The sequence below is a fragment of the Nansenia antarctica genome (assembly GCF_963989245.1).
Source record: "Nansenia antarctica genome assembly, chromosome: 6".
Lineage (NCBI taxonomy): Eukaryota > Metazoa > Chordata > Actinopteri > Argentiniformes > Microstomatidae > Nansenia > Nansenia antarctica.
Genome location: NC_137676.1, coordinates 55145908 through 55159389, shown reverse-complemented (window position 1 = coordinate 55159389; position 13482 = coordinate 55145908). Strand labels below are relative to the sequence as shown.

The 13482-nt window shown below is 43.6% G+C and overlaps 1 protein-coding gene across 1 annotated transcript; it reads left to right on the top strand.

The window, feature by feature from the left end:
- Nucleotides 1-3773: 3773 nt before the first annotated feature.
- Nucleotides 3774-12328, top strand: LOC308160711 (putative E3 ubiquitin-protein ligase HERC3; the record flags this gene model as incomplete). The annotated part of the gene is made up of 16 exons (XM_080534653.1): nucleotides 3774-3778; nucleotides 4484-4560; nucleotides 4724-4945; nucleotides 5189-5280; nucleotides 5493-5623; nucleotides 5776-5900; nucleotides 6089-6165; nucleotides 6254-6378; nucleotides 6552-6611; nucleotides 6704-6809; nucleotides 7001-7193; nucleotides 7292-7335; nucleotides 9832-9981; nucleotides 10117-10283; nucleotides 10835-11018; nucleotides 12215-12328. 16 exons carry the CDS (start codon nucleotides 3774-3776, stop codon nucleotides 12326-12328), a joined length of 1872 nt encoding a protein of 623 aa, XP_080390779.1.
- Nucleotides 12329-13482: the final 1154 nt, after the last annotated feature.

The following is a 13482-nucleotide window of genomic DNA, read 5'->3' as shown; positions in this document are numbered from 1 at the left end:
TTGGTTGACAGAAGGAGAGAGAGCAGGATGGTGTCGGCACACCAGAGAGAGAGACAGCAAGAACCAGGTGAGTAAAGTGGACAGGTAGTCAAGACCACATAAGTAAGTAGCCTTGAGAACCGATGGTTCTCCAGCCTAATGGCCCATAGGGCAGGAGGAGCCTGTCTCCTGTTTCCGTAGCGTGAGGCGGCTTAATGTACAAATACACCCCCTGGACATGACGCTGGTATGTCGCAGGGTCTTACCCCCTGGGGGGGGGGGGTCCATGCCACGGTCCATACCACCCCCCAAGGCAGCAAACCTAGGGGAAACTTTAGGTTATTTACATAACCCCGGTTCTCTGAGTAGTATTCGTGAGTATCTCACTATGGGAACGCCGCTGCGTGACCTCATCAGAAGCTGAATTACACTGCGCCAGCCCATTGGCTGGCCCAGGCGACGCTTGTGTCAGGAGGGACGGGACCCTCCGCCTATATAAGGCTTACACACGGCGTCTGTCGTCATTCAAAACAAGCAACCTCTTCCTCGCTTCTAAAGCAAGGAGGGTGGTCCGGTGAGATACTCACGAATACTACTCAGAGAACCGGGGTTATGTAAACAACCTAAAGTTCTCTTTCATAGTATTCGTTTCGTATCTCACTATGGGAATATACTTACTCCCGTATTGCCAGACCTGCCTGCAAAACTACAACTGTCCCAGAATGGACCCTCACACTCTAGGAACTACGTCCTAAGAGGAACCCAAACTGAGGACTGAGTGTGATAGCGTTGGAGCCGTAACATCCAACCTATAAAATCTAGCGAACGTGTGGGGCGAAGCCCAGCACGCCGCCACACACACCTCCTGAATAGACACCCCTTTAAAGAGTGTCCAGGAGGTCGCCAAACCTCTAGTAGAGTGCGCACGTAAGCCCGCGGGGGGCTGTAGACCCTTACTAGAGTAAGCCAAGGCAATAGCCGCCACTACCCAATGGGAAAGGCGCTGTTTTGACACTGGCTTTCCCGTGTGTGGATTCGCCCAGGATACAAACAACTGGTCACCTTTCCTGCAACCCTGAGTCCTGTCTATGTAAACACGCAGCGCGCGGACAGGACATAAAGTATGCAACCGCCTATGCTCTTCCGAGGCGAAAGGCGGGGGATAGAAGGCAGCCAACTCTATAGACTCTATAGTCTATAGAGCCTATAACCTTCGGAATAAAGGCTGGGTTAGGCATCAGACTGACCCTAGAGTCCCCTGGGGAGAACTTTGCACACTGTCGGTGCACCAAGAGCGCATGGACTTTACCTATGCGCTTAGCCGAAGCCAAAGCAAGCAATAGGACCGTCTTTAGCGTTAACACTTTCACCTCCACCTGTTCCAGCGGTTCGAACGGTGGGCAGGAGAGAGCATCTAGTACCATAGGGAGGTCCCATGAAGGAGCTAACGGCCTAGACGTAGGCAATTTCCTTCGGGCCCCTTTCATAAACTGGCACACCAACGGGTGCTGGCTTATCGACTTTCCACCCAGGCCAATATGACAAGCCGAAATAGCTGCCAAATAGACCTTAACGGTTGAGAAAGCCTTACCCTTCTCAATCAGGTCCTGTAGAAATGACAGAATAACTGTCACAGAACACTGAAAAGGGACAGCGTGTGACTCTGAGCACCAAGTCTCGAACACACGCCACTTATGCCCATACAACTTTCTAGTTGATGAGGCTCTGGCGCACTGAATAGTGTCGATCACCCCTTGGGGAAGACCCACTAGTGCAAGGTTGATCCCTTCACGGGCCAGGCCCACAGAGACAATCTCTCTGGGTGGGGATGGAATATCTCAGCGGTAGTTGCCATGGCGGACCGGATAGGAGTTGAAAAATCTCCGCCAACCAGTGCTTTCCCGGCCAACGCGGGGCTATCAGCACCATGGACAGATCTCCTTCCCTCACTCTGGCCAGAGTCGGGGGAATGAGTGCCACCGGTGGGAACGCATACAGGAGGGTCCTCGGCCACTCGTGCGCTAATGCGTCCACTCCCAGCGGGGCTCCCCGATCGCGCAGAGAGAAGAACAGAGGACACTGGGCGTTCTCTGCCGTAGCATAAACGTCCACGGTCGCTTGACCGAATCGTGACCAAATCTGTTTCACTACTTCGGGGTGAAGTCTCCAGTCTGCGTACAGTGGGTTGCAAATCTGCTTTGAGTTCAGAATGCCCGGTACATGGGTTGCTCTCAGCGACCGCATGTGTACACTGCTCCACACTATCAGTCTGTGTGCCATAGTGTGTAACTGGTGGGACCTCAGTCCCCCCTGTCTGTTTACATAGGCAACGACCGTGGAGTTGTCTGTCCTCACCAAAACATGATGTCCTCTCAACCACGGGAGGAAATGTTTCAGAGCCAAGTAAACAGTTAGCAGTTCCAGGCCGTTTATATGGGTAGAACGTAAGTGCGGGTCCCAACCCCCGTTTATTGTTCTCCCTTCGAAAGTGGCACCCCAGTCTCTCAGAGAGGTGTCCGTGGTGATTAAATATTCATATTTCCAAGACATCTTAAGACCCATGTCAAACTCGCATGCAGTACCACATAACGACACCGGGGGTCGCACGTCAAACTCTCATGCAGTACCACATAACGACACCTGGGGTCGCTTGACACAACGGCAGGCGTGGAACATAGGACCCTTTTTCGGAAGCGGGGAACATAGAACCCTTTTTCGGAAGCGGGGAACATAGAACCCTTTTTCGGAAGCGGGGAACCGGGGAACATAGAACCCGGGCAATATAGGACCCGGGGAACATAGGTACGCTCCCGGTTCAACATCATAAAGGGACCAAGTAATTTGATTGGACAAGAGGCATTCCATGAGTGCTGATCAGATTTCCAGATCGAATTTACGAACGCAGACTAAGTATGCATCCAGTATCCAAAGTATTAATTCAGCCAAACAGTACTTTCTACAGTATGCGTGTACCTGGAACTGTGGTTCCAAAAACCAACGGCAGAAAGAGCTATTTGTTTGTTTTGTTTCTGCAAGGATCTGCAAATCTTGTATAGGTTGTGTTTCCATCTGATTGATGGAAAACATAGGGATACACTGGGGATGAATACAACTCTGAGAAGGACACAGTTATAGCCAGAGGCACCTGGTAGATCTCCATGTAAAAAAAGGGTCTCCATGGACTCTTTCAACGTGGATTTAGGATAGCAAGATAAATCACAAGTGTTTTGGAATGGAAACACATGTTGGATCAATCACTTGTATTTCATTTAGAAAGTAAAATACTTTATGGGAAGCTATTAATAGTAGTAGCGGTCATTTGTTTTCTATTGTGTTCCCAGGGAACCCACCCAGGTATTTTGTTTTCAATGATTTGGTGATGTACAATTATTTTTTTCCACCAACACGTTTAGTTTGTTTTACTTGTACTTTTCTTACTACCAAAATAAGACGTTGCAGTGTCATTTGGAACTTATTGTATGTTCCAGAATATGGAATCTTTTTTCAAAAATAAAATAAAAAAATATGACTAACACAGCAGACAGGGAAATAGATGAATGAGAATTCATAGTTTCTATTCGGCCAAAAACAAAAGAGTTTAGTTTCGTTTTCGTTTCTGGCTTGGTTGGCATTTAGAGGGTGTTACGCGAACAGTCAGTGGTCCTGTTCTCAGTTTCACCGAGTAGTTGGATCCGCTTAAAGAGCTGTAATTCCTAAACCTTTCCTTCAATTTGGATGTGAATACCCTTACCCTAACGTTGAGAGTCTGCACTTTAAGAGAGATCAATGTTTTCATGGGGTGAGAACACGCGTTATGGCTTTGGTTTAGTAAAACCAAATGGTTTAGATAAGACGGACACTGACAGCGTTCATTTCACACGCTTGACATCTCAACTCAGGGGTCTGTGCGCCGGTAACTCAGTAGTCACGTTTATCAGAAATGATGGGAAAGTGTCCGTCGCTCGGATGCAAGAGGACCAAGGCATCAAGAGAACAGGACGACTGAGTAAGCTCCTTTCACATGTTTTTTTTTCTCTTCAATTTATTAGCAAAACATTTCTTGAACTAATAATTATACGCAGTTCATGTGCACAGAGCGTGTTGACGATTTTATTATTATTAATTGTATTAAGTCACCGATTATCCCCCAATCCTTACCTGGGGGGTATTCCATCATTGTCGCTAAAGGAAAATCTAGGCTTATCAAGAATAAGCATAGATTTTCCTTTATCAACGTATACGGAATACCCCCCTTGCCTCAATGTGCATGTTATGTACGCAGAGAATGTGGACTGTAAGCAGCGGATACAGACTGCGAGTTGCGGGGATTCTTATGTTGTTCTACTGTCAGAAGAAGGCAGAGTTCACTCTCTCAACAAATCCAATGTTCCCAGGTGGGTTTTTTACATAATTTGTGTGATGTTACAATTGCCAATAGTATTAGCACATAATGTTCATGCTTAATGTTAATATATTCCTTGTTATTGCTGTGTTATTGTCTCAGACCCATAGATAACTTACAGAAAGGAAGGGTAACTCAGGTGGCGTGTGGAGACCAGCATTCAATAGCACTAACCCAAGGTAAATAACCACTGACATCAGGTTACAATCATATTATAGCATATAGCATATTATAATCATATTATCAACTATAAAAATGTATCACCTGCCGATATAAACTAACAATGCATATAAAAGTGTCCTGTGCATTTTCATTTTCTTGTACCTTTGATTTTCTGTTCAGATGGTCATGTGTTCACGTGGGGCCAGAACTCGAGCGGTCAGCTGGGTTTGGGGAAGGGCAAGCCCAGCACCCTGACCCCCCAGCTCCTCAAGTCCCTCTCTGCGATCCCCTTGGCTCAGATCACTGCTGGGGGGGACCACAGCTTCGCCCTGTCCCTCTCCGGAGCCGTGTTCAGCTGGGGAAAGAACAGCGCCGGTCAGCTGGGGCTAGGGGACATAACAGGTAGAGAACACACACGCAGATTAGTGACTCACTTTATCAGTTGTATGGGGTTGCTGGAAGCATGATCTGTTCTAGGGTTTCCCGAAAGCTTTGGAGCAATAAGTCAATTTTAGGCAATCGATGCAAAGATGACCTTGGTGCTAAAGATCTCAGTAAACTTACCCATTCACCCCCAAGTCAATATTGTGTATTGACAATAATATTTATATTATTATCAATACATTCTAAATCCATTTCCTATAGACAGACATGTCCCAGCTCCTGTTGATTGTCTGAATCTGAAGAAGACTGTTGTCATTTCCTGTGGGGAGGGCCATACTGCCGTTCTGACAAAGGTGAGACTTATCTGACTCAACAATAGCTTCCATCGCACTTCTGTATTCTTTATTTAAGTCATAGCAAACGCCCCCCCAATACATATTCATAGCATATCTCTAGGCTATAGTAGTTTATGACTCACTTCATAGATGATAGATACAGTGACATCAATAGTAAGAAGAGAGACACTACTATGGTAGATAACTGTCTCAATTGTCTGCTTTTCTAGGGAGGTGTAGTGTTTACATTTGGCTCAGGATGTTATGGTCAGCTTGGCCACAACTCTCTCAGAGACGAACTACGACCCCGACTGGTGGCGGAACTCTGGGGGTCAAAGGTGACCCAGATAGCCTGCGGAAGGTAGGCCCACACTTGCTTCTCACAATCACGCCGTATTGTGTCAGAAACATTAGTGTAAATGAAAACAGTACTGCTGTTTAGCTATTTAGATCTTAGCATATGATTATTGAATTGTATTGCTATAGCCTAATTTCTTAAAATTGTCACGTCAGACATCACACATTAGCACTGGTGAACTCCAAAAAGATCTACTCATTTGGCCGTGGAGAGCAAGGGCAGCTGGGAAATGGAGTGAAGATAGATCAGGCGGTTCCTCTGCCAGTTCAACAACTACAGGGTAACAGTTCAGTTTAAGTCTTTCTGAAACTTGACATGCTAACTGGAAGTGTTTATACAATATGTTGGGGGAAATAGAGTGTTAATGTGAAAAGAAAGCTCCCCTGAGCCGTCCCGACTAAAGATCAGGAGGCAGATTCGGGAAAGGTAACAAATGTAATAATGTCTAATGTTTGATCAACCTGTCAGACCACATAGAAGATCAGAACATTGAGAAAATCCTCGCTGGAGGACATCATTCCTTCGCACTGTGCTCATTAGCTCAGGTATTGGTACATTTAAGCTTTTCTTTATTAAGTCCTAGAGAAATGTATATTGCTTTAATAAGGTGTTTGTTCACAATTGTCATTACAGGATTCTGAAAAAGGGTTTAATAACCCTTGTTCAAGTCTTAGCAAAGTGACACAATCATTAGATGATGAAACCATTGACAAATGGATCTCAGAATATGATTCTAAATCATGGAGGAAGATTAAGAGGTAAGTAACATTGATAAGGTATGTGGTTGTTTGATCAGACATGGCAACACTTTCACCAACCAGTGTACAAAACAACTGCAGAAAACTTCAAAGGTTACTAACCTTCAGTGTGTCTGTTTACTGAGCAGCAATAATAATAATAATAATAATAATCTTCAAACTTTAATTTGCAGGGAAATCACAGAGATATTTTCCTCCGCGTCATGTCTAAATGGCAGTTTCCTTGACAAAAGGTAAAACCACACTACATCCCGAGAAACATTTCTCCATAACGTAAATAATCTATGTGTATATTCAGTATTCCTTCTCTTGGTTTCATCACTAGTCAGGACAAACATTACCAAACCTCACTGAAGCGTTCTGGCCTGGATTTGTCTCTCGCTCGTCTCGCCTTCCAGAAGCTGGCGAGAAAGGACATGATACTGACTGAGGTATTCCTCTACCAGGCCTTTCTGAATACACATCAAATACCAAAGGCACATTTCCACCCCAGAGATGGACAATGTCGTTTTATTCTATACTGCCATCTTACATACCTCTGCAACTATTTGACCTTTCCATGTTCAAAGACCTTTGAGTAAGTAGCCTACTAACCTATACTACTCCCCTCTCATGGTGCTAGGTTGAAGCGGTCGTCCAACGTATGCTGCTTCCCTCCCTGGATGAGGAGCCCATCGGGGTGGAGGGCCTGAGGGTCTACCTGGTCATCCCGGAGCTCCTGCGGGTCCTGGTCAAACTCAACCGTGGTACAGACCTCGCCAAAGCCTTCACTGCCGCCATCCTCAGACTGCACCCTGACAAGCTACAGGTCCTCGGTAATAATACCATCATCAATTTCCCCTCCTCTACTCTCTTGTCTTTTCCTCTTGTTATATGGCTCTCATATCAGTAAAACCCTGCGTTACATCTACAGAGGGTCTGTGGTCGAGACTGCCGTATTCCTTCTTCCGAGCAGTGGTAAAAGTTCTCCATTCTGTGTCAGTGCAGTACCTTCACAAGACAATAGTGAATTATGACGATCATAAACAATCACTGAAGATTACTCTGGGGGCTCTACAAAAGCTTTATGTGGTGAGTGTTGATCATAGAACATTGACCTGGTCTCATGAAATACTGACTTCAGACCACTACTGACCTAATACTGACCTAACAACCTTTCTTCACTGCAGGTCAACAGTAAAAGACCCAGAGGAATTGCAGTCAACACTTTCCATCTTAAAAAAGTCAATTCTCTCTTTCAGACTGTGAGTACATCAATACAGACCTGAGGATTTGTTTTATTCTTGAACTTGTTAGTCAGTCCATAGTCAGCTCATAAGTGTAGTCAAACAATAGACACAACATATACAACGGGGCTGCTAACAAGTCTAATCACTCAATCACTCCCTACAAATACATGACTGAAATACATGAAGTTGTAGACCTGTAATACTCACAATACTTAATATTAATATCTTAATATCTTAGATAATATGCATGTCAAGCTATCTTTAATTGAGAGAGAATCCAATATGAGCACATGTTAAGTAAAAGTAGCAACAAATCTGTTGCTAATTGTCTAGAGTGTGGATCGAGGCACATGCAGTGCCGCCGAGGAGAAACTTTGAATGATATGTTGATAATGTGAGGTCAACAGGTTAAGCATTTCTCAGGTCCTTACTTCAATTATGAAATGTGTAGTACATGTGTATTTCATATGTTTTGTTGTAAAAACAAATCATGTTTTGAATTGTGGTCCTGCATTACACAGCCTGATATCAGCTCACTAAGCATTTCCACCTCTCTCCAAACTTAGATCCAACATTTAGATGCTGAGATTATATGTTGCGTTTTTGTTATGAATACAATGCAACGGTCTGGCGTGCAGAGGACAGGATGTTGGCCGCAAAAGGTCTTTGTCAGGTATATACTTTCATATACTTTCTTAACAGCATTTCCACCTCTCTCCAAACTTAGATACAAAGATTAGATCGTAACCGTTGGATGTTGATGTGGTATGAATGCAATGACAAGGTCCAGATTGCTGAGCAGATGTTGATCGCAAAAGATCTTTGTCAGGTATATACTTTGTCTTTCAATCACAAATAGTGTATGTGTCTTAGTCCTGTAGTATCATGGCTCCCTAACATATTTCATTGTATCTGCCATGTCTAAGGCCACCCTATCTCTGCTGATGGAGTATCCCTGTACCTTAGACACAGAGGACAAATGTGCACTGTGGAGGGCAACACTTAGTAGATTCAAAGTAAGCAATTGAATTGATACCACAAATTCCATTAATAGTTAATGACGACGTATCATTTGTAATTTTCACACCAATTTATTGATTATGTATAATAGTTTGTGTCAACAGATTAACATTCAAGATTCAAAGAATCTAATACCGATACCTCTTAATGATGATTGAAACCTTTGTCAAACTAATACCGTTTCACCTTTTCAGCACGGGGTAAAGTTTTGCACTGAGCAGTTTTGATGTATTAGTTTGGCTTAATTACAGTAACATAAACCAAAGTTGTGATGTCTTTATCTCAGTCTGTTTACCTGCTGGAGAGCTTCGGTGTGTTTTTTCACAATACACTAGAAGTGGGTCGAACGGCAGTACTGAGTGATACCTTTCATTGGCTACGAGTAAACATTTGCTCCCCAATGATGCCTTTAAAGGTTTGTGTTCTCCTTTTTGAATTATGTAAATTAAGCAGCAAGACCTAAGATCTGGTTGGAGGCAATCTGTAAAATCTACATTTGTTTTATCTCTCAGGACATACTTAGCGAGAGAAGAGGTTAACATTAGTTAGATGTGTTATTCCTGTTTTAAAGGGGCACTTCACAATAACAACATATTCATTATCTCCAGCACCATACCAGTGTCTACATATGTGGAAACAGTACTTGTCTATGTTCTGCAGTCAAAGAGATATGAGAAAAGGTCCTACGGAAATTATCCCCGATGATGTAATCATGGGTAAACAAAATAAATCAGAAACTATGAGTTTCCATCCAGGGGGTGTGTGGCTGTAGTTTTTGAAAACGACTGAATTTATTAAGAAGTAATAATAATAATTTTTAAAAAAGTAAAAAAGTACCCCCAAAGTAGAACGTAGACAATCTGTCACATGTTTTTGTAATTGTGCTGGAGATAATGAGAAGGAGAACAGGGCAAGGAATGTGGGAGGAAGAGGAGACAGGAGGACGAGAAGTGAGAGAAACAGGTGCGAGGATGAGGATGAGGTAGAGAAGGAGGTAGTAGAGGAGGAGGTAGAGAAGGAGGGTAAAAGAAAACATGGAGTGTTGTAATATGTGGAATATGATGAGAGGAGGGCAATTGTAAAACCACAGAAGAAGAAAAGAGGAACAAGCATCCTGATTGGGTAAATCAAATATTGTTGTTGTTGTTGTGTGTATTTCTTTTGTTTCAGCCACTCAAATGCTCTCTCCTGTTTCTATGTCCAGGTGAAGTTCAAATTGGAAGATGGTATGGATGACGGCGGTGTGTCATTGGAGTTTTTCACCCTCCTTGCGAAGGAACTCACATCAGAAACAAAGATACTGGATGTTAACGAGGACTCTGGTCTGGCCTGGTTCACATGTAGATCTACAAATGTAGGTTCTGTATGAACGCTAGTCCCTCATTTTTCTCAACATTTAAAAGCATTTGAACCAACAGAAATATCCACAATTATATACTGAAAATATTGACTGGCTTTTTTTTCATTGATTCGTGTGCCCTATCCAAAGGACTACAATATGACTGATGATTTCTACTGGCTCGGAGTGCTCTGTGGGATGGCACTGTATAACCAGTGTTTGCTGGACGTCTGCTTCCCTCTGGCCCTGTTCAAGAAGCTCCTGGGTTTGAATCCAACATTGGATGACCTGAAAGAGCTGTCTCCAATTGAAGCAAGGTACAATTATTTTCTCTTCAACTGCTCTTTGTTGCTTTAGAAAGATGCCCTACCATTAATCTCAGATGTGTCCCGCCACAGTTTCATAAATAAGCAAAAGTATTTGTAGCGCCTTCTTTTTAGCACATTTTTCAGCACTGTTCGCACTGTTGCAGAAAGTGTTCGAGCCCGCCAATAAAAAATTCTCCGCTAGCCCCCCATCCCGAGTCAATGTATTTGTTTTTTCTAAATCAGGGGCTTACAAGAACTGCTGAAGGAAGAAGAGGAGGTTGTAGAAGAGCTGTATTTGGATTTCACAGTAAGAGTTGATGCTTACATGTACACAGTAGTTTTACGCACTCAGACAGCCACAGCAGACAGATATAGTAAAAATATGTATTTTCTTTCTAAGGTGAAGGGTCAGACACTGATTCCAAATGGAGGGGAGGTCCCAGTAACCAAGGTCAACAGGTAGGTGATGGTAGAAATGTTTGGAATTAACAAGATAATGCTTAGGTTACTACACAGGCAGCGTTTATGTATACTGTAAACACGTCTTCTGTTGTTCACAGGCAGAAATATGTGGACTTGTACGTTGACTTTGTGTTCAACAAGGCTGTCAGGAGTCAGTTTGAGGACTTCAGGACAGGCTTCCTTCAGGGCTGTCCATTACAAGCGTGGAGGATGTATCTACCTGAGGAGCTGATGACCCTTCTGCATGGAGACGACAGCTACCGATGGGAGGAGCTGAGAGAGGTGATCGTCAAGGGCAGTGTCCCAATTGTCTTTATTCTATTCCTTGCATCCTTTATTCTATTCCTCTCTTTGCTTCCTTCTCAAAGCGTATTGTAAGAGGATGCTGAGGGAAGGACTCTTAGATCTTCAATGTGTTTTCAGAAGGAAGCGAGGAATAGAGGACTGTTGGGAGTTGGGACACATCCAGTCTAGTCTTGCACCACTAGTGCTGATAATAATCTATCCTCCTTACTGTGGAATGGAGCAACAATGCAATCAGTCTATTATTTGTATATCTATGAGAAGGAGACAATGATAATTCAGCAACATTGGTTCTTTGGCTCTTCCTCCCTGGGAAAGCTTGCCTTCTCCAAGACATCTCTATCACAGTAGACAACGCTACGATGACCTCCTCCCAGACAGCCAAGAACCTTTGGGTGATCCGTGACAACTGAACATTACAGCGACAGCACACTCCTGCAGATTCTTCCTCTAACATCAGAAGGATATGTCCATTCCTCACCAGAGAAGCAGCACAACTCTTGGTCCAGACACTTGTGATCTCCCGCCTTGACTACTTCAATGCACTCCTGGCCGGGTTCCGTGCCTCCGCCATCAGACCTCTGCAACTCATCCAGAATGCTGCCGCCCATCTGATGTTCAATCTCCCCAAATTCTCCCATGTCACCCCCCTCCTTCACACCCTTCACTGGCTCCCGGTAGCAGCTTGCATCAGATTCAAGGCACTGGTGCTCGCCTACCGGGCAACAAAAGAATCAACCCCTCCCTACTTGCAAGCAATGGTCATTCCCCAAACACCTGCCTGATCACTCCGCTCTTCCACCTCTGCTGGCCGACTGGCACCGCAGCCTCTACATGGATGCAGTGCAGTCACGCTACTCTGTCACAACTTTTCACTGTCCTGGCGCCCCGCTGGTGGAATGAGCTTCCCACTGCTGTCATGATTGCAGAGTCACTACCTATCTTCCGCTGTAGACTGAAGACCCTTCTCTTCAGGCTACAACTTAACTGTCCCTCCTAAGATCTCTACCCCCCTGTACAGTTTCTCTACTGTAAATATATTTTAAAAATCTTCTGTTCTGTTCTTCCATCTTTTAACATTATGACTGCCAATGGCCCCTGGCCCTAGCATAGAGTACTTTTTTTTGCTATAACTGATGGATAGATGTGTTTTGATTATATTGTTGTTTTAACAGAATTCTGAATATCAAGGATATAGTGACACAGATGAGGTCATCCAGAACTTCTGGAGTGTCTTCACAGAGTTCTCTGAGGAGCACAAGAGAAGGTTCCTAAGTAAGTGTGAATAGAGATAGAACTGGATCCATGGTGGAGAGAACACTGTTCTATCTCTGATATCTAGCTGTATGTTATCATGATATTTTGTGTTATACCTAATTGTTACGGTCCTGTAGTTTTTCCTGGTCATGTCATGTGGTCAGGAAAACCTCAGGGCCCTGGCCATTATACCTCAGTGAGTGACTGTGAATAACCATACATTTCCATAAATGCTTCATCAATGTATTGACATTCTTTGTTTTGCTAGAATTTCTGTCAGGAACCGACAGAGTACCGAGAGGTCGCCATTCCAAACTGCGACTGATAATCGTACGCTTGTCCCAGCCAGACACCGATGAATATTATCCAGAGGCCCAGACCTGCTATGAAGTGTTACATCTCCCAAATTACAGCACCATCGACATACTACACGAGAGACTTCTTCATGCAATCACTCACTGTGATGTCATCGGGAAATTCTGAAAACTCTAGACATCGACAGGCCTTTTCTGTAGGGCCTAGCCTACTGTATATCAGAACAAGAATAATAATCTAATGTTTATTGTTATATCAGCTGCCTGGTCTCTTTCATCATGTCAAATCATTATGGTGTAGTCAATCTACTTCATACATGTAATCTCTCATCGCTCAACAGTTCAACTAACAATCTGTCTGTAATGACCTATGGCTCTACAGTTTTAACATGGCCCCATGCACAAGGTTGACGAAACTGCTTGCAACTGTTTAGGGCGGTTGTTGTGTTATACTGAATCGTAGGCCTACATTGAAATCGTACATCGAAATGTCGGCTACATTCCTTAAGTTATCAAACATGTTTTTCTGTTGTTGTTGTTGTTGTTGTTGTTGTTGTTATTGTTATTATATGTACATGTAAGTGATGTTTCCATGGTGTTTCTCAGTTGATGCCTGGTCCTTTTCTGGTAGTTTTCTGCCATCTAGTGGAGATGTGCACTATTTCTAAATGGGTGGATAGGGATACAAATTGATAAGATGGTATTGATACCAATTCCATTATTGATTCTGCTTATCAATTCGATTCTTTATCGATTCCCTTATTGATTCCTGTGTGGTAAAAAAGCAGGCATACACAGGTTTTCTGTGTCAATACAACTGTTTTATTATTTCCAGTCTCTGAACACAGTCTGAACATAGCATTTGAACATAA